The sequence below is a fragment of the Cygnus olor genome, chromosome 18 (genome assembly GCF_009769625.2).
Source record: "Cygnus olor isolate bCygOlo1 chromosome 18, bCygOlo1.pri.v2, whole genome shotgun sequence".
Classification (NCBI taxonomy): Eukaryota; Metazoa; Chordata; class Aves; order Anseriformes; family Anatidae; genus Cygnus; species Cygnus olor.
In genome coordinates, this window is record NC_049186.1 from 9396696 (window position 1) to 9418607 (window position 21912).

The following is a 21912-nucleotide window of genomic DNA, read 5'->3' on the forward strand; positions in this document are numbered from 1 at the left end:
GTGCATGTGTTTGCATCCAATTTCTCAACAGCCTTCATATTTTACAACTGAAAGCCCTTAAGCCTTTCAGCAAGCTTCAGTCTGTCATTCACATCCTCTTCTAAATAACTAATGCACGTTGAAATAACACTACTGAGCCTTTAAGATCCTTGCTCTTTATTTAGAGTGGAACTTCAGACATCAGGAAAGGTATGATTTTTCCTTTCCAGCAGTATCGAGTACTTGACTTGATAAGATTGTTTTATTTATCCAATTGTTGGCCAATCTTCAGAATCAGTTTTCCTTGAAATGAGGCTCAACTTAATTCTTTGGATGTCCCGCAGACCCTCTAGAGAGGATTTAGTATTTTAGGAAAAGGGTTTCCGAACTATCTTGCATATTCTGGGGAATACCTCAGCTGGCTTATGCTTTCTTTCAGAATTCTCTAATAAATATAGATCAAAATTTAGATAAATATTCCAGACAAGCATTGGAATTATTCCCAATGGTATATTTAACATTTTTGTTCTAGATTCAACGGTTTGAGGCAAAGACACTATCTCTGTTTTCCCTTGAATATTATTTCATAGTCTACCAGCTCCATTAAAATATACTTTAAGGAAACTGCATTTCGGTCAGAAATCTAATCTCATCCCAGGATTTCCAGTTCTGTTTCGTAGTACCCGAACTCCCATAGGCAGTTACAATGTCACTAAGAGACTGTTTTGCCTACATTCTGCATTTGTAGACCAATTTTTCTTTACAAGTCTACTTAATCCTACTCTTGAACATCTCTTTAGGTGTATCCCTTCTACACACTTTCACTGAAATGTGTTCCAGATGTTGTTTCATCGGTTTAGGTAAAGATCACCTCCCGATTCAAATTCTTTGAGAATCACTCTTTGGTTTCGATAATGTATTGCATTTCAAATTCAGACAAATTTTTAACTGCTACCACTCCCTCTTGTCTCTTTCAGTTAAAGAAAAAAATTCACATTCAAAAATTGTCTCTATCACCTAAAGAAAAAAAAGGTACAACAGAGTAACAGTCATCAACGTGACATAGTACAACATCTTCCAGTCTAAAATTAAACTTGCTACCATAGTTTTAAACTCGTAATTACTATAAGCTTGGATAGGCCTTACTGAAGACATCTGACAAAAATAGTTGAGAATCTGTCCCCTAACTACTATGGTCCATGATTGCATGTGTGTTTTTTTTTTCTGATTATCAAATTAATTTTACACATGAAACAAGGCAGAATATGTAATAAGTATCTGCAGTACATATTGAAAGCCACAGTTCAGTACTTTGGGTTTTCAAACTTGTCATCACATTTTCAACTCTAAGCCTTCAGCTTTTGGATCTGAACCTTCAAATCCCTTTGTTTTGTCTCTTTCGCATTTATCACACAAAATCTTTCTCCTGTCCGTATTCTTTACTGGTTTTAAAAAACTGCACAAACATTCTGAACACTGCAGAGCTAACAAAAACAATGGATTACATTTTATCTGTAACCAGAAACTCAATCTAAATCAAGGCAGAAGTCCTTTCGCCTGGAATTTCCTTACCATCTCCGCCTCATCTTCTAAAGGCTGCTGAAAATTTACTGTATATTATTGAGGCCAGTACATTTAAAACAATTTTTCTCATGATTTATGTGCTATATTTTGCCTTAGCTCTGCTAGAGGGAATAGCTGATTTTTCTGGGCACCAGGCCCAGATTATGTTTAATTTTGTCTACGGATCATACAGTTTCCCAGATACTATACCAGAGATGAACATTTTATAAGTTAATAAAACAATAAATAAAATAAAGCATGTTCTCATGTCTCCAAGTAGTAACTGGAACCTTAAAAGCCTTGCTCTGTTTTATAGAAGCTTTTCTATATTACAGTTAGTGACTAAAAATATATCAAATTATTCTCAAATGATAAAAAGTAAGGTAAATAATTTATAGGAAACAGTTCAGATTTAACCTTTGATTTCTTAAACAAATAGCTAAAATAAGTTCCACTATCAAAGGCATTATGTATTAGTTGTATTACTGAGGATTCAGTTTGGCTTCCAGTACTATAGTTCTTATAATCATATTGTATTTTTAGAATGAAAAGAAAAACTTACTGTGTATTCTGATTTCCAATTGTTTCCAATTGTCCATTTGTAAAAAAAAAAGAATGGTGAGGGAAAAGAAAAAAAAAGAAATGTCAATAAAACAACGATGCAAGATTCTTACAGTAAACATACATTAATCAACAGAAAAACTTCTGTCAGATAATCTGCTGAATTTTATTTGACTAATGTCTATGGGACAATAGAGGGTACAAGTCCACACAGAATCTAAGCATCTGATGTTTTCTTTGCAAGAAAGAAATCACACAGATAGAAGATTCCAGTTTTTAACTAGCCATAGTCTATAATCTTTGTATCCGTCACTCAATATGTAACTTAGAGCTTCTGAAGGTAAGCTGAACTATCCAAAAAGTACACATTATTAATCATGTTATTCCTTACCTGTGATTGTATAAGGATAGTAATTCCATGCCTTCTCTGTAACATAAAATATTTTGGGAACAACTGCTCTAGCCCAGCTGGGTAGTTTGCTGAAAATAAAAAGAAAATAAGATTAGAATATGTTGTAATGTACGAGTACTGTAGAAAAGAGGATACTTCCAAACATGCTTATAATCTGTGTTTCACAGGGCACAGTAATACGTAGACTTCACATTTTCATCAGATGTTCATTCTTTCTTGGATTTCTCTACGAGCCTACATGACACTACGACAATTTGTTCCCCTCTCAGAACAAGCAATATGGTGCCAGCATAATGACCCCTGATCAGATCTAACTTGAGGTACCAATGCAGGTTTCAAGAATTTTCCTCCAGCCTTCGGTCACGGAGGACTCAGCAGGTTAGACCTTGCGAAGTGTGTCCGTGTCACAGTACCCTTAGCCACAGGGAGGCACTCTTTAATAAGAGTGACTAATGGTGCCGGTCCATTTCCATCTTGACTCCATTATTTGTTCTTACAGACTGTTTCTTCTTCCTCCACAGTCTTTGCTGGCACACAAACCCTTATGTTCAACTCACTTCGTGTACACTTTTTCCCCACGCTGCCAACACCAACTCTCAACTATGAAGCTTTTAGGTTAAAATTAACAAATCACTCAGAACACCTTTGTGACGCTGGCAGGTGGTATCAGTCCCGTTTTGCTGATGGGGAACGCAAACCACAAGAGTGAAGAGAATTAATGGAACTGATGTCATAACTCAGAGCTCAATCTGTCAAGAGATCTTATCAATGCAGTGGTACTACAGCAGCAGAATAAGAAATGAAAGACATGGAGATGGATGCAGCACATAGAAAGATCATTAAAGGGTAATTAAATAATACTCTGGAAATTCAGGAGCATTTTATTTACCATGCATCTTGGGTGTCTCATTTCCAGAACTCTGGTCACTTAGGGTACCCAGTAATTGACGAACAAACATGCACTTTAAAGAGAAGGCAAGTTCAAGCAAATACACCATCCAAGCCTTTCCTAATGACATCAATTACGATCACTTAACCTGTCAGTAACAAAGATCCAGCACTAGCCACTCAAAGAAAGGCAGACCACTGGAGACCGCAAATCTCATTTTACTTCAGGGACTCAATTAAAATTGTGTTAGTCTGGCGACGTGTCAAGAGATCACCCAGGCTAAGACTGAACCTTTACTGAACTAAAGCAGACGCTTTCAAACCTCAGTTTTCCATCTGTAAATGTTTCAAACAGTTATGCTCAGATAACCGTGTGTGCTGAAAGTAAAATAACTTTCCATGTTAGCAAACTTCTGGGGAAAATACAGAGTTCGGATCATTAAGGTTTATTTAACCATGATCTAGCTACGCATAAATATTGTATTTGTCCAGAGGTGATATGCAGACGTTAGCACATTATCTAAAGATTCAAAGTCAAGTGCATTGACTTTGCTCTTTGATGACATTGCTCAAAACCACATTTTCTTTCTTCTCTACAGTCTTTTCAGCAGCATTTTAAATACTGCATAATAGGCTTCATTGTACCAGGTCTTTTGGTTATTTTGTCAGTCTTTTGTCAGTATTTTTTTATGACCATCACTCTGCTAACTCCCTTACCCCTGCTAAACTTCACTCTAATTCCTAAATAATAAATTCAGACTTTCAACTTTCTGGAAACAATGCTCCAGCAGGAATGGAGAGACAGTAAACAATTCTGACTAGAACTAAGGCAGACACTGACACTAGACAATTTTATTAGTAAGGTCTTTGTTAATATACAGCCACTCATTTTGTACTTTTAAATTTTTTACTTTATTTTGGTGGCACAGGTATCCATAGATCACATTCTCATTGTTTATTTCTTCCTTCCTTCCCCAGATGAAGTTCAGTCTTTCAGCACATAGAAATTGCTTCTTAAAGGCATTCCAGACAAACACATTGTAAGAATTAAAATATTAGCAGGCACGAAAAGATAAATGAAAATAATGCATAAATCTTTCCAAGAAACCATCACTGAAATATAAAAGTACAGATTTCCTCATTGGAAATCAAAAAAACACTAGGAGCATTATGGCTACAGAAGCTTTTGGCTGTGAAATTGTGATGCTTTTAGCTCTGAAACTGCAGCTTGCTGCTTGTCTTGAACAATAGTGGAGGCATAAATACCACAAATATTGCTAAACCTATGTAGGCACTGAAGATAGTATCTCATTTATTGTTCATGAGCATGTTGCAAAGCACAGAGGACGACTATGATTGTGTGCAGCTGCCCAAACCCCTATGTTGCTGGTCTCTTCGGAGGGATACTCCTTCACAACTTAGGGCAGACTGGTGTGAGAAGGTGTCCTGTGCTGAATGGCTGTAAAAATAAATCAGACCACCTGAAAAATACGGAGGCAAAACTTTAAAGACCAATTGCTTGCAAATCATTTAAGATGTGCAGCAGTATAAGAATGGGATATTTGGGCCAAGATTAGCTGCGCAAGCAGAAAAGGATGCCTGTTCCTGCCAATTCAAAGCCGAAACCACCAAGCCAATATGCAGTTTGTGCATCTTTTCATCCCTGAATTTAACCATGACAAGAAAAGTAATTTAATTTACACTAATGACTGGAAAAGAAAAGCAGGGAATAAAGGAAATCAAAGATTATTAACACCAGAAGGAAAGACGGAGGGAAAATTGTATGTTCTGATACCTAATATCTGTGCTACTTTTCTCAGTGGGGCTGGGGTAGATTTGGCAAAGCGTTGCAGAACGTTCTCCAGTTCTGCATTCCCTGAGTCCTCCTTGCCTTATTGACCTTGATACTGTTCTGAGGTTCTTTCATGAAAGCATCATGCAGTGTTCAATATCTCTTGTGGGAAAGGCTGTTATCCAGTCCGATGAAGTAGCAGGAAAGCTACAACAACTCATATTTTCCATTGGACTTGTTTCCCAGAAAGCACTTTTGGTTGGACTTCTGTAGCACAAGGGCAATTGTAGCAGGAAGGGCAGGTAACACCTTATCTTTGAATGCATTGTGTTAGCCTTGTAAAAACAAAGATTTTATTTTTTATTTTTTATTTTTTAGCTAGGGATCCCCAAAATGGCTATTTAAATAGTGTAGTTTTATGCTGTAACCATGATGGATACTGTTTCAAGAAGCAGCAGTGTGGCTATTTGTAGCGGTACACGTAGCTCTCATCTACAGAGGCATTACAGCAATGGTAATACAGTGAAATAAGTATTTGACAGAAGCTCCTATACAGTGGTACAGGAAGCGGTTTAACTCAAATACCATAAACTCACGCTTAACAAAGGCTCTTGTAAGGTAGTCCCTTATGAAGGGACTGAGTTTGGAGTCAAGCAATGAGGTGTTACAAGGTCTTATCTGTAAATCATCACCAACTGGATCAATCCTAGTCCCTCCAAAATCAAGGGCCATTCTACCAGTCTGAAAACAATTAAAGCATCCCTCTAAACACAGAGGAAACCCACTGGATTTCCTCATTAAAAAAAATAAAACCGAAACCACAACCGTTATAAATTCAAACTTAAGTTTCTGCTAAACCACAGGGTCATAGAAGCATATAGAGGTTTCTATTTTACTAATACAGACCTGAAATAAATGGAAAAATCAAGACTTTCCAAAACAACTTTTAATTTTAAACTCTTTTGCAGTTATCTGATGGGGGGGGGGGGAAGTGAGCTTTATGCAGCTTGTTTATATGTAGTTGCATAGAAGTTATTAGAAGTTATTACTTTTGATTGTTCATTTAATAACACATTTTTAAGTAAATAGACTATGCTTAGATCTCATAGGAGTGTGCAGTAAGGAGAAAACATGGACTGTCCTTGAAAGATATGCATAATGACAAAACATAATTGCGTTTGCTATCTTAGGACACAGAGAGTCTCAAAGAGAGCACGCGAGGGACAGAGTTGTCTATCTCTACATTCAGCTACCGAACAGGACTGGTACAGGAGGAAGAGGTGCCTAACTATCATTAAACGTGACTTCAAACATCCATAGTAGCTTTAGGTGAATTTCCCAAGTTTCTGAAGGCACATGAATCGTCTTTGTCTATGTTCAGACCCATCTTTGGGTCTGAGATCCTTTGGTCCATTGCCTGCCCTACCAGAAGCAGTATGCTTCCCAGGTATGTCTTATTCTGACTTACTCTAAAGTGGTGATTCTGAGCATGATCTTCAGTGCCTAATGCCTTACTTCTTCATAATAGGAAGGAAAGAAATATCTAGAAACATAAACAAAATTTCTGGGAGCTCTACAACAAGAACAAATTTATTGATTTTTACTGTCTTATACATAGCCTGTGAGAAAAAAAGAATTACAATCACAGTAATATTGAATGCTGGCAAAATATATTATCAGACTGTATGTGTGTAAGAGCGCAATGTTACTGGTGATTCAATTTAGCCTGAGTTAAGGTTAGATATGTCAGGATTGCAATGGAGGAGTAACTTGCAATGTAGAAGCAAGAGCTATAGTGTTCCTGTGCCCACAATGAAAGGCTGCAGAGCATAAAAAGTGTAATAAAAATGAGGCAGGCCAAGGGGAATAAAAGAACATCAGAAAAGCAGCAATATTCAATTAGATCAGCAGTAATAAAAGTGGCAACAGATTGAGCAATATGTTTCACAGGATGCAGACATATATATTTAAATAAATATAAATATAAAAAAACTCAGTCCTATGAGTGTGGAGACATTGATCCTCAGCAGTATAATTTCACCATAGGAAGAGACACATATTTCACTTTAAGAAATGATGGAACTTTTGTGGAAACAAAAGCAATTTTTTTTCCCCATCATGTCTTCAGGCCTGTCATTTTAGTACAGAAGTTCATCATTGTGCAAGACTAATGCTAATTCATAATGTCAATTCACTTTGCTGTGGCAAACCTTTTGTCACCAAAAATGGGGTTCTGGCTTTGCAAAAATATTATAAAATGAGAAACTGACTATATCAAGACCCAAAAGGTTAATTGCTACCCTAAGACATTAAGTTAATTATCAGCTAAAAAGAGCTGTTTAGAGTTTCCTTAATTTTAATGCACCTCTTCTATGTTCAACCTACATGCAGCAGATGATGAGCTAGGAATTCTGTTGAAAATTTCTTTTGAAAGAAAGTAAGTCTTCTTTAAAAAGAAAAATCCTAGTACTTTAGAGCGTTTCATGTTAATGCCTTCAAAGGCTCTCACGATGTGCCATAAAAATTAATGTATTACTTTTTGAATGCTTAAAACCATTCTGATTTTAGTGTCAAGATAAAAATAGAATCCCCAAATGATTAAGGGATGCAAGCCTGACTAACCGTTTAAGTCTTAAATGGGATGTAGGTATGGCAGTGATTCAGGTTAAGTGAAATGTAATGAAATCAACATTAGTAGTGTTTACTCTGGAAATTATAGAGTATTATGCTCACTTAAAGTTAAGTAGCAAATATGTAATAAAGTAAGAGTGGAAACCAGATCCATGGACACGTAAAACCCTTAAACCATTTTAGTTTTTTGTTTGTTTGGGGTTGGTAATTTTGGAAAACAGAATGACAGTTAAGCGGAAGAAAACTGAAGTTCTGATTTTCAGTATATACCAAACTTCAAGTTAGAATTCTTTCTCTTTGAAAAGGTACTCTAGAAGAAAGAATGTCTGATCTCAATTTCAAGCCATAGGTCTATCCTGAATCTGCTAGGAAGTGGCACTTGTTCATGAGAACCTGTTCTGCTTGAAACAGAAAGGCTACGGCCTGAAAGGGATATTCATCACAAATTTTTATTACTGCCCATGCTAAGAGAAGCACTTCTATGCACTTGCCTGTTGAGATAGACCCGTTTTTCTGTTAGCTGGCCATTGCCGTGATTTGGATCTTCATAGGGCTCATTCTGCACCACTTCCACACCTTCACCTCGGTCGCTCTGCTCATGGCTGTGCTTGCTTATCATGTACAACTGTCCAATTCTGTACTGCAAAGCAAAATCAAGAACAATGTGTTAGTTTTATCTAATACATGAGTATTCATAAATCAATGTCATACAATGATATATCAGTATGTGCAAATAAAAGGTACTTCAAGGGATGAAAAGCAGTTTTTTTGAAGCCTCATTCAGACTTATGAGCCAGGGTCCTCCCATTATCTAATCAAGTCCAGGGTACCACTTGTAGAAAAAATAAGAAAAGCCATGTGTATACAAATGTAAGGAATCAAGACAGAACTTTATTTTTAGACTATATTTTAAGTAGTTAAGAATAAATAAGCAATCTACTGCTTCCACAGGCTGACATTCAAGGGGGTTTTAACTGGCAGGTGAACTCTATGGGACCAGAGTTCTCCTGTCTACCAATATGATGCCAAACACTGAAGTCACACCAACAGATTCAGGATAACTTGCTGATACAGATACAGGGGTGTCAGCTCTTCAGAAAAACAAACAAACAAACAAAAAACAACTTGTAGACTCTTAAGTACTTAGAAAAAGAAGTTTTAGAAGAGTGATTTGGCAATATTATTAACATAAGTTTGAGCACATAAATGATCTTTTTTATATAGATCTTCAAGTTACTTCGGAAGCCAAAACCCAGGAGCTGCAATTACAGAGAAATAAAATGTTGCAATGTCAATTAACTTTTTTTTCCCCAGTATGTCTGCATCTACACTAGGGCTTTTGTCTCCAGAGCAATGTAACAAAAAATAATCTCTAAATCTTCATTAGCAAAGTTTTTAGAGTAAAATTGTACTTTCCCATACATTTTCTGTTTTCATATTTTACTCTTATTGAAGTTCCTTCCACATTCTTCAACATAACATGGTTCTTACAACAAACTGTCTTTGGACCTAAACAGTTTTCTCCATTTGGATCCATCTCTCTCACAAAGTAATTTATTTAGGCATATGCATGCCAATCACTTCAATTACATCAATCACTTTAAACACGAAGGATAGCCTGTGAATTTAGAGAATGGCTCAGCTACTACACAAAGTTGCCATGTACTAGCTCAGCATAGACAAACAAAAATGCAGTGATGGTCTGACCTCAGAAAATGATGAGATTCTTATGATTATCACGTATTATAAACAGCAATCCTACCATGTACTTTACGCTAAAACCCCAAATGAAAAGAGATAAAAAAAAAAGAGATGAACAAAAAAGCCAAACCATGAGACCTTATTAACAACTATCAACAAGGTGGCCTTGCTAAACAAATCAATAAGGAGTAGGGATGGGATTTCCTACATAGCACTTGATGGGTGGAGTGGCATAGAGTTCCTGCTCCTTCCTGGCCAGCCACACACTACAACAGTGAAGCAAATGATTTACATCAACCAAGTGCCTTTCAGCTGATAATTCTGAGGTACTAAAAATGCCTCAAGTTTATAGAAAGTTCTTTAAGGATAAAAGGGTGGGATAGGGTAGGAGTGATACACCTTGGATCTCTAGGCTAACTCGGTAATTTCAGTGGATTTCTTTTTCATTACTTTTCCTCAAAAACTTCCTCTCACTGAAGAACACAACCCACTCTTAAAACTTGTTAGAACTAGTAAAGATGAAAAAACAGCAAAGAAGAAAAATAAAGATACCGTTGTCATAAAACTGGTGAGTGTCATACCAGTCAAGCCAATTACTTGCGAAATTGTGACCCTTGCAACATTTGAAAATCAGTAAATCTCGGCATTACTGCTGGCTATGCAACTTAGAGCTGCCCAGAAATTTCAGTTATGCATATAAAGTTTCTTCCTCTCCTTTCTCCTCATAATTGGAGAGAATTGATGACTTTTCGTTATTTGAATGATTGTTCTTTCTCTTTATATTCTACATAACTCTGGAGAACCTACTCTAGATAAATCACTGTATAAAAACATTCCTAAGACATCCACTAAAACACCAGGCAGAATAATGCTATTTAAACAATTTGATCTCCTGCCTATAACTTCAGCTTCTTCATCTCTGGTATCTCTTTCAAACAAGATGTACCCATTCAATAGATGAGCCCTAAAATACTTTTTCTTGCTTATCTAGTTATCTTCCTCAGTCTCTACTGAATCCCTTGCTTCTCTATCTCATCATATTTTAAACATTTTGTTCTAAGCTTCAAGGCTCTGAAGAGCTGTCACCCTCAAACACACTTGAACCAGTTTCACGAAAATTTGCCTTCTCCACTTAACTAATAATAAACGAACGCACTGGTACACAGCCAAGGCAAAGTTTGTAGACAGAGCAAATACATTTTATTTGACCAGCTAGTACTGTTGGAAAAGGGTGAACTTTCAGGCACTTGAAGCTGTTCTTCAGTTCCAAAATCAAAGCAACATACTTCAAAGCTGAATAAAAGCTGAGGAAAAAATGCCCTGCTTTTAATTAGATATGTATCAATTAGACCACCTGAGAGTAAAGATACTGCCTGAGGAGTGATAAGGATGTCAGAAAAGAGGAGAGGTGATAAGGTGCTTATCTTCTAATGGAAAGAAAGAGATCAGTAATTTATAGCCTGTGGAACATGAAAAGGTTAGCTGAGGAAAGGGGGAGAGCAATTAAAATTTGCCATAAAGCCAACATCACTATTGAGATCTCTATTGAGATATTCTTTTCCCTTTCCACTTTTAGTCTCCATGGACATATGGACATCTCACAGGAAACTCTAGAAAGCACTTCACAATTGCATGCATCACTGCATGCTTCAATTTTCTACTTCCATGCAGTCCTTTGCAATTTTACTCTCAGTTTTAATGGTCAAATACAGGTATCTCACATGGGATTGTACTAAGGCATTTACTTGCTCCAGAGTCATGAATCAGATACCCACCTATAACAACATGTCTTGCTAGTAGAGAGATTGTTGTTCTTTCATGGGCCCATACTACTGTAAACTGCAAGCAAAATATCAAATCACAACGCCTGTAAATCACTCTGAGCACGTGGTTAAGAATGGCTAAGCTACATACCTGCTGCACTGTTCAGAAGATAATCAGCAGTATCGTGTAGAAATTACCTTACAGATGCTGCACAGTCAGTGCTTATAGAAAAGTTCTACTTGATGAGACTCAGAATTGCATACGTTCCAGTTATCCCTCAGATCTCACAGAATGTATCAAAGGCAGCTCAGCTTGGCACTTGGGAGATGCTGAAGAGAACTGAAGGCACCGTAACTGGTGCTGGACAGCTCTTTGGCAGCAATCTTACAGCTACTCGCCTCTCCCCAGGGGATAACTTTGGATTTGACACCAGTCAAGTGAAAATATCTTCCTTTCAGTACTATTGAAATAACTGTGCAGTCCTGCCAGTAGCAAGTAGCTGCATTCTGCGAAAGAAGCACACTTTCACATTCACTTTAAGCTAACTTAGCTCCTCTGTGTGCCATTTATTTTTTATCTGGTTGGTAACATTTTAATATAATTCTAGAGCAAGATCAAAAAAGATTGGACCTAGTACTAATTCTAGTATTTTACCAAGCCAAAGAGTATGCAAGTATAATTTCACATAAAATCTCCTGTTAAAAAGTGTATATTTATATTTACATGAATAAAAACCAAAGCAAAGACGTGTATTTTAGAACTTGCTAAAGTTTAAAGGCCTGAAAATGCCTTCACAGCTTTTTCTAAGTTCCTATCAATATTGTGGAGAAATAAACACTTAAGAAACGTTTTATAGAAGTAATCAAGAGTCACCATCCCTGCAAGGATAAACTGACACGCCACTATTATTTATGTTGCTCCAGTCACTATGTGAATTTCGATGTGCCTAGCTGCAAAAGAGTCTTCCAGGACCACATACGGTGTCAGGGAAGTCAGTACAACTTCATGCAGTGGCACCTGATCTGTATTTAGCTCGGGAGAAAAGCTCTTCATCTGAGAGCTCTTCAGTTTAATAGAGGAAAATTTCTTCAGTGTCAGAGGTAGGGCTTCAACAAACAAATGCACTGAACGGGGAGTTGGAGTTTTCTAAGGATATTGCTATGTAGCATTTGTACTATACTCAGTGTTTAACTCCTAACGAGGTAGACGTTCGCTAACCAGTGACTTCTCTTTTTCTTCAGCTGGCAGATGGTGTTTGCCTACTGGGAGTTTAATCATACGAGAAACAAGGCTTATGTCAACAACAGCGTAATGATGGTCAATCGGATTTTGTTTAAACTTATAAGTGAGACCAGAATCACTTTTGTGGTGTGCTTGAGACAGAAGAAATAAGAGGTCCACTCTACACATCTTTCATTTGTAGAACTTCCATTGTTTTCAGCAGAAGATGAATGAGAAATCCCTGTACAAACATGGCCGTTTTTTCCTTTCTTTTTCCACATCACAGCCATTAGTTTTGTTAGGCTGTCTTGTTAGCAGCTGAACAAGAAGAACAAATTAGGCTATAAATGAAACTTGCTCTCAGCGTTTATTATGATGTGTTTTAGCTCTATGACAGGTCTTGTGTGAAATAAGTAAATTCTTCAAAGCTCAAGCTAGTCTCCCTTAATGTATTTGGGGAGAATACTTTCACCATTTCTAATTTAATGGGGCTCCTCCCCTGTAGGTTTGCCAAGGAAAACTGACTGACCATTACTCAGGTTTTGATCTAATGCTAGTCTTTCAACCGAGCCTTTGATACAGCCTTTCAAACATCATGTGGAAGGCAGAAATTAACATTCTCTCAAAGGATAAATTACTACAAAGCTACCCATAATCTGATTTTTTATACCATTCCTTGAAGTTCTTAACTGAATGCTTACAGAAAACGTAGCAGATGTAACACTGGCTTCATCTTATATGGCAATTATCATATTTAAAAGAATTGTTGAACTCTTTCATCTGCACTTTTCTATAACTGGACTAAAGCATCAGGGATGGTGCTGCCAATTCAATTTATGTGACTTATTGTTCCAAGCCAGGAGGAAGATCCCTCCCTGTAGTTAAAAAACAGAGCCCAGGAGATACAGACTGTCTTTTATACTTATTAAAGGTAATGATTGTTCAGAGCACTGTATTTTGACAATGGAAAGTATTTCTCAGTGATTCATGCTAAAACACACCAGTGGCTTCCTGGCCTGTCCTCTGAAAACTACAAAGGTAAAACAGAAAAAAGTGAGAACAGCAGTAACAGCTAAACTGAAAGAGATGTGTTCGTGCACACGTACGTTCCTTTCAGAGGCAGCTGTCAATGGCAGAATCATGCCTCCATTGATAGCAACAGGCATTTTGTCATTCACCTTAATTCAGCAAAGATTTACATATTGCAAGAAAATATAACGAACCACTTTCATCCTCAGTTGTACCTATCTGGGTACACTGAATCCAAGGGCAGTGATGATGGTAAAAAGGTAGGAATTTGCTTAAGGAATTCTGATTTAGGGAATGCTGTCTCACTCACAGGAAACAATGGTTAAAACTGACTGATATGCTTGGGATTTCCTTTCATGTCACAGTCTCTGCAAGACTGCGTGCTCCTCAGTGAATGCATTGCAATACTTCATTTAAGGATGATTTTTTTGCTAAAAAGAATAACAGAAATATTACTCGGTATAATCATTTCCATGTTTAGGATTATTTAAAACAAGTACTGATTATTCCTCAAAGTACCACCATGAGATAAGCATGGTGATCCCCAGAGAAGTTCCTTTTCCAAACGTGCACAACCTGTCACTCCATACCATCTCTTAACAGCAACTTTCTTAACAGAGATAACTTACATCTGGAATAATTTGCTTCAATATGTATTTGCTTGAGTACATATCTTTGTTTAGGAGGATACACTGAAGTTTCCTGTTGTGTGCTTTGATTTGGTTTTAGAAAGTCTTGTTTTTAGGTCTCAGTGAAGACCTAAGCCCCACGCTGCCAGATTTTCTGCCTCAGAAAATGAAAGAATGATCATATATGAAGAGTTTACAGTTAGATATTGGAAATAGGCAAGGGAAGCATTACCCTCATTTGATAAGAGGAATAGATACAGAGATTAAACACCTCAACCTTAAATAAAAAAAAATGTCTGTGATAGAAGAGGGAATTTTGCCTCAATCTAGTGATCCCCAGCTCAGTGCTTTTACCACAAGACACACCTGTAAATTTTTTCAATTCTAAAAAGTAATTACTTAAGTAAAAGTGGTTTGTCTTATCTCACTCACTGACTGTAAATCCTTCACATTATTGTTATTAGACATCATTCTGTCTGCCTTCTGAAACGGGAAATACCTAATGCATCCTCAGGTTAACGCAGAGCCCTCACATGTGGGCAATTATAACAGCGGCTGATCGAGCACCCAGATTGTGCCTTCCCATCCCTGCACTTGTGTAGATGATGATTCAGAGCTATTAAGAATAATTTAAGAAAATCTTTTCCATGACACAAGCTCCAGGTTCTGACAAGGTGATTTGTCTTCCTTGTTATTAACATTCCTAGATTAGTTTTAACTAGCAGAGAGGAATGCACGATGTGTTAGTATTTGATATTTCACGCACTGGCGGATCTACCTCAGCTCCTACTGGGCCTACTTTTTGAATTACTTTTCCTTTCAAACTGCCAGTTTCCCTGCTACACTTCTGGCTTTCAGGCTAATACTTTGCAGGGTGAAGAAGCAAACACCTTGCCTTATAGCATACATTAACTGCCACCTCAAGGTTGTGCTGAAGGACATTGCTAGGGAAGGAAATCACTGCAGCTGGACAGCTTTCTGCCACTGCCATCACCGCTTTCTTTGCCCAGATAGCAACAAGCAGGAAGAAGATGGACTGTCACTGTCAACAGGAACTTTTAAGTCTCTCTCACGTAGTACAACTTACCAGTGTGAAAGTAGCAGCTTGTATTTCTAAAATAGTGGTTTTCCTGCTAGAATAACTACATTGTAGGCTAGGGTCATGTGAAAAGAGTCCTGCTGGTTTTGACTCCTGGGAAACTCTGCAAGGAAAGCAGGAATAGTAAACAGAGAGCTCAGAAGGGGGTTGTTTTGATAGCCCTGTGTAATGCCTTGCAGAGATACCCTGGCTGCTGCTGAATTGGTATTAAATCTCATTTAGCCTTCCTGAAAAGCTCTGTATGTTGCTCCGTGTGGAGTCTACACTAATACATTATTTGACGTCTTGTATCTAAGCTACGGTGTTTGGAGCAAACCAGGCACCTCTGTCGTGTGTTCACTTTGCCATGTAGAAATACCCTAACTGCCAAGAAGTTTTTATGAGCTGTTGTTTTAAAATGGCTGTCCCAAGGCACAAATACAAGAAAGTAGTTTCAGAAGCAACAGTAGCTTTCTAAAATATTAGCTTCAAAAGCAAATCTATGTTGCCTATGCAAGAGAGGGATCTTCTGAAAGAACAGAAGAATTAACTTGTTACAAGAAGGAGTAAGAACAAAAAGCTACCTGAGTGACTTGATCTAGTTAGACTGCGTGAGCTGCCGCAGTTAAGCAAGGGCCGTACTCCCAAGTGTGCTGTGATTGAACCCATCAGAGGTGTACCCTGCCTTGAAGAACAGTTACAGCAGCATCTGAACCAAACGTGGCAATACACACAAAAAAAAAAAAACAGCAATGAGAAAAAATATGCATTTAAGAAAAAAAAGCCATGAGAGACAAAGGCAATGCTCATTAACTATCAGCAGGAGAAATCACATTTCAAAGGGTTATTTTATATATTTATGGGATTGATGCATTCCTGCTCAGGACAGAAACCTGCGTAAAGCTTCCGACACCAATTGACAAGTACAGAATGTATTTCTGGCAAAATGCTGTCCCTATTACAGGACGTCCACTGCTTCACCACTGTAGAAAGGAGGGAACTGACCTTGCCTGTCTAATAATTTGCCTGTTTCATAGTGTGAATTAGAGCTATGAGTGGAAAACACAGAATGAGTTGTCAGGAAGGCCACAGCACTGGGCTGAACTAGGATACAAGAAATGGTTTAAAGTAAAATTTTTGCTTTAAAAAATGCAGCCAGATGACCAAGCTTTGTAGAAAGGTTTAGCAGTAAGGCTGTAATAACCACTCTAAATGCCTAGGTCCTGAGATTTGAATGTAAATATGATGCAGTGTACAGTTTGAGAGCCTTAAACCACAGTTATTTAGTGGTGTAAATGTTACTTACACTAGTAATATATAAAGAATCAGACTAGTTAAAGTTTAATGTTGAGCTTGAAATCTTTCTTTCAATTAATTCCTGCATGCATCAGTGATTCATGATGCACTGCACATCTGCTGACTTGCATCAGCAGCGTTTTTTAGCATTGCCCACATTCATGGGAACATGTTTTTGTAGCCTCACAAATAAACAATTGCAGCAGGAACAGTTGACTTTTGCATGCTATGAAGTGCAATTCTTATTGCTTTCATGTTTGCTTTCCCTTTCTCAAGGAAGAAATTACATTTTTAAATTACCTTATCTGTTAAAATTCCTATGAATGGAAGTTCAGCAGCAACTAACAAATAGGATGTTCAGTAAACAGTACCCTTTCCCCAGTATTTTCAGCCAAAGACATGGTCTCTTCTAAATTTGAAGCATCCTGGCACATTAATGGCTTATATCCTAAATGAATGATACTGCCATTAATAGGACCAGGTTCACATCTGTGATTAATACACGTACAACTCTGCTCATTTCAATTTCCACTGAAATGAAAATTAAGTTGCAAATTTTCAGCTTACACGCAAATATGTTTTGCTAAATATAGCTCATGTCCTGTTCAAATGCTAGTAATTTTGCGTTTCTACACCAGCTGTGCTATTGAAAAAAAAGCAGCTGTTTATCCTGAATGTACAAGCTCATACGTTTTTTAAGAATCAGTTTTTATTAACAATATTCTGCAGCGAGTCAGCTGTTTAAATTTTTCAACTGTTTACACTATGTGCTTTTTACATAATTAGCAATAATACTTCATTATTTAGGTTTATAAGTATAAATATATTTCTTACAAAGGTTGCATATAATTTTTGAGACTGTCCAAAATATCCTCTGCTCACAAAAACAGAAAGAGGAGCTGAAAGGGACTTACTGTGTAGCTTGACCACTTATAATCAATCTGTCAGTAATGCATACTGAAACACTCTTCACATCTGTTGTTCTCTATTTATGAGTACCTGCTTCTGATTAAGCCACAAATATGTCGTGCTTTTAATTGCAGCTTATTCCTTTTCAGGCAAAATTCACTTTGGCTTAGAGCACACAACTGGTTTGATAACTATCAAATACTATTGATGTATTTTCTAAGTCAATACAAAAGCGTGCTTTATTTCATCATAATTCATTCATGACATTGTAGTTAATCTGAAGACTGAAGCTCAAAAGCTGTTCATTAAACTTCTTTAAATTTTAACTCAGAATACAGTAAAATGAAGTAAAACTTGCAACATAGTTTTGGAGAGTTTACGACATTTCTTTTAGTAACCAAAGCCCACTTCCTGATATTCCAGGAAAATACTATTTCCATTTCAGATATTCCACGAAACGTCAGAATGGAAGGGCACGGACTTCCTCCCTGATCCCGTCACTGATCCCTTTCCAGCAGCATGCACTAACCCTGCGTACAGGGTGACACAGCAAGCTGGTTTTCTTGCAGTGAGAAGTCACATTCTCCAAGGATTAGTGGCAGTGAGCAAGAAGCTTGCTTTATTAAACCAGACAGCAAGAACTCTATGTGCTATTTCATTGAAATAAGAAAGATTTGGGGGAAAAAAAAGGAGAAGAAAATAAACTTATGTGCCATGCATATTAAATGCATTTTTGTTGGCTAGAGAAAGGAAGTGCTGCAGAGGACAACAGCAGCTAGACAATGCAATGCACCGGGAAGCTTGAGCCACAAAGCTGAGTTTGGACACAAAGAGCAACTCCTCCAAACTGCAGGATTTATTTATGTATTTATTTAAATTCAGCCCAGTTTAAGAAGGGAGTATTCAGAGTTGCGCAAGTACTTTGACCCTTTGAAAATTCGATAGAGTACAGACCCAGGCTTGGGGGCTAGGTTTATCTTTAACTACGAATGGACCAAACACGTGTGCATCTATTCATATTTGTTAGAAATCATTTTTCTCTTTTTGCATGGCTAATGGTACTTGATTAATGTTTAAGTAGAACTTATTTCCCCTCAGGATACTTTTCTCTAATTACTCTTCAGTAATTACTAATTTTTATGACTTACAAAATCCATCTCATGCTGAAAATATCAACTTTCAACTACAGAGAATTTGATGCTTTCATGAAAAAAATCCATGTAAATTTTGAGTTTAGAAGCACCGAAGAAACTACAAAGGATTCCGTAAGCTTTGTCACAATCAGAGGGGAATAATTCTGCAGTTACGTCTTTTTTTGGCAAGCCAGTTCATGATGATGCATTTTAGCCAATGGAATTCTGCTTATAAATATGGACAAGGGAAAACTTTCTTAGGACACCCAACACAAATGAAAAAAACCTCAGTATCAGAATATAGGACTTACAGGCTAAAGAATCGGATAGATTCAACCTGCCTTCTAAAATATTATTCAGAAGAAAATGAAGCAGACAATTTTTGTTTGCACCTTTCAATGAAACAGAAGTATGTTCAAATGAAACATTCTGGACTATCACAAATGCTTCATCTTACTCTCTGATCTTCTGAAACGAAACTGAGATCAATTTGATTTTAAAATGCACCACTTTCATGCCTGCATCCTGAAGATAAAAATAACAATTGATAGAATCGTGTCTTCAAATAGCTGAGTGTTCTGTACAGGTCACTCCTGCATCTCTGAACTTAACCTATAGATCATGGTGATGAGGATATTGAAATTATCTAAAATCATCTGAGGAAAGGAAGTACATAAAAGCAAGACTTGAATTATATAAGAAGGAAATGAAGACATACTTTCCTCTCCATTCCCAGATTTATAAAATACAATGAAATCTCAAAGTTAATACCAAAAGAAGGCAAAATTTTGCAACTTCAGTTCATTAAGACAAACATTTGCAAGCCAAATACCTGCTCTATAAATCTGCAAGTGACAGAAAGCTTTTGTTCAAATAAGTTGCCACCGTGGCAACTTACTACTCCTGCACTGATTTCTTTTGTACACTTATGATGCCAATTACATAGTAAGTTAATTTTGTGTAGAAACCTGTTTGCTTACTTTTGACTCACAGAAAAATCCAACTCACAGCTGCATAACTCTCAGGCAGGCAACCTGAAGCTTGCAGCAGGAGTCAATACAACTGTTTGTGATGCTTGGGGAGGGCACGTGCTGGAGAAGTGAGGATGCTCGGGACAACATGCCTGCCATCTATCATCTTTGTCTAGGCTAATGACAGAACACAGCGTTTGAAACTTCCCCCCCCGAAGCTGCAAGTGCTTTTACAATATATGGATCAGTAAAATTGCCTCTTTCTAGCACAACAGATATCAGAAGCTCTTATATAAGCACAAACAAAATTTCCAGGAAGGACCAGATTCCTGACTAACTGACAGACCCCAAAGCTTCCAGATCAGACATTCTTTCAATACTACATAAAGGGAGGAGGAAGGCAAAGAATGACTGCCAACGGGCTCTATAGATGTAATTCAACTTTATCATAATACAGAAATGTGGAGCTATATTATGGCCTCCAGATGTTTGTAACAGATGGTGTCACAACATTCAGCATTCCAGCAGTGCTCATCGCTTTTTGCTGTCCACTGTCAGACCCCAAGTGAGTCCCGTAGGGAAAGTCAAGAACATTACAAACACAACCAGCACCTCCTCTGGAAAAGAACTTGCAAAGAGTACAGTGCGAGGTACAGAATATTACCACAAAGTAGCAGATGTTAACCGGTACAGAAGAATTACACGGGTTCATCCTACTTATGAAGATGAGAGAAAAAAGATCTTGTAAAAGATCTTGTATCTGTATAGCACATGAATTTTAAATATCCTGCTCCAAAATGTGAAATAGTTTTTTTTTTTTCACAAGTGCTTTTAAACATCATCTGCAAAATGCCCATGAAAACTTTAACTGATATCAAAATAATGCATACTGTCATCCATAATGTATTATAAATAACATATGATTATTTTAACTTATGAATCTAGTAAAATGAAGGACTGCAAACCAACTTATTTAATTAAGAACTCAAACACTTATAAGGGTGAAATATCATCCCCCCAAACATTGTATGGCCAAAACATGTAATTATAAGGATACACAGAAAGATAAATACCCTTTTCTATGGAATTTAGCAGAATTAAAGTGATAATGCTTGGGATTAAATGGGATATAATTTCTGGAGCTATACAGCACATAAATACATCTATATTCCACAGAGATACCTGCTTTCCTATTATGCAGGAGCTGTGAATTGTAGCTGGCAATTTATCAGTGAAGACATGCAATGTGTCAGAGAATCCAACGCTAAAATGGAGCCGCAGAAAGATACCAGAGAACTAAAATACTGTTCTAGGACAGGTATTGCTGCCCTGCCCGCTGGATATCAGCACCAGCTGTAACGATCACCGGGGACAGCAGAAGACTAGGTAGCTCCTGCTTCTGTGCCAGGCTGCACACTCTTCTAAGTGGCTTGTGTAGCCCAAGTAACAGATAAGGCAGTTCCCGGTACGTGTAACTGGGAATATCTTTCTTTCCGTCACAAAAAAAATGTTCTTTGGTGTTCAGACTTCTGCTACAGAGAAGTTTCCATAACACCACTTCAGCTGGAACAGATCCTGCTGGACTCAACGGGAAGACTCTCCCGTTGACTCCAGCAGCTTTGGACGTAAGCGAACAAGCAGCTTTCTGCACTTCTACTCCAAGTTAACCACTTCCTCATTAGTTAGAGCCAGCTGCGTCATTTGGAACTGGTCCTTTGAGTATAACAGTTTGGGCGTACAGTAGCACCAGGGAATAAAGCTGAAAACCATAACAACAAAATGTATAAATAGATAAGATCTCTTTATAGCGAACCTGGTTTTCTTGCGCTACAGTCCTTCAGACCGCAGCACTGTTCAGCAATAGTCATGTGATGGCAGCTTATGCAAGCAGTCTGGGCTGTGATCCGCTATCAAAGCCACATGGTTAAAATGGAAAACACACAGCTCAAAGACTTTACAGGCATACACTTTAGAAAACACTGGTTTTGCACAAAAGTCAGAAGATTAATCTGGAGTGTTTCGCTGTAGACCTCAATCATTAACAAAGCAAACAAACAAAGTACAAAGAAAAAAAAAAGAAAAAAAAACAACAGCAGGCATAGTCTAAAAATACAATTTAAAAGATATCATTGCTTCCTCTCCTGCTACCCAAACAACAAACTCTCAACAAGTCATTGGTTCAAACTCGCAGGGAGGAAGTGGTTGCTGTAGCAATGGCAACCCAACGAAAGCTCTTTGTCTGATGCGTTTGGGTTTTTAATAGCATGCAGAAAGAGCTGGCAGCAAGAACACGAACTTGTTGCATGCCGACACAGCTCGACCTTCCACTAATTTGCAGTCTGCTTCTTCAACAAG

The 21912-nt window shown here is 37.5% G+C and overlaps 1 protein-coding gene across 5 annotated transcripts in view; it reads right to left on the reverse strand.

Annotated features, from left to right (window-relative positions):
* PITPNC1 (phosphatidylinositol transfer protein cytoplasmic 1) overlaps nucleotides 1–21912 on the reverse strand; it is an 87990-nt gene that overhangs the window by 36183 nt on the left and 29895 nt on the right. For all 5 annotated transcript variants that reach the window (XM_040530271.1, XM_040530275.1, XM_040530272.1 and 2 more), the window contains 3 exons: nucleotides 8318–8466; nucleotides 2495–2583; nucleotides 2105–2112 (listed from right to left, as the gene is read on the reverse strand). In XM_040530271.1, coding sequence (XP_040386205.1) covers nucleotides 2105–2112; nucleotides 2495–2583; nucleotides 8318–8466 — 246 coding nt within the window. The remainder of the gene's footprint in view (nucleotides 1–2104; nucleotides 2113–2494; nucleotides 2584–8317; nucleotides 8467–21912) is intronic.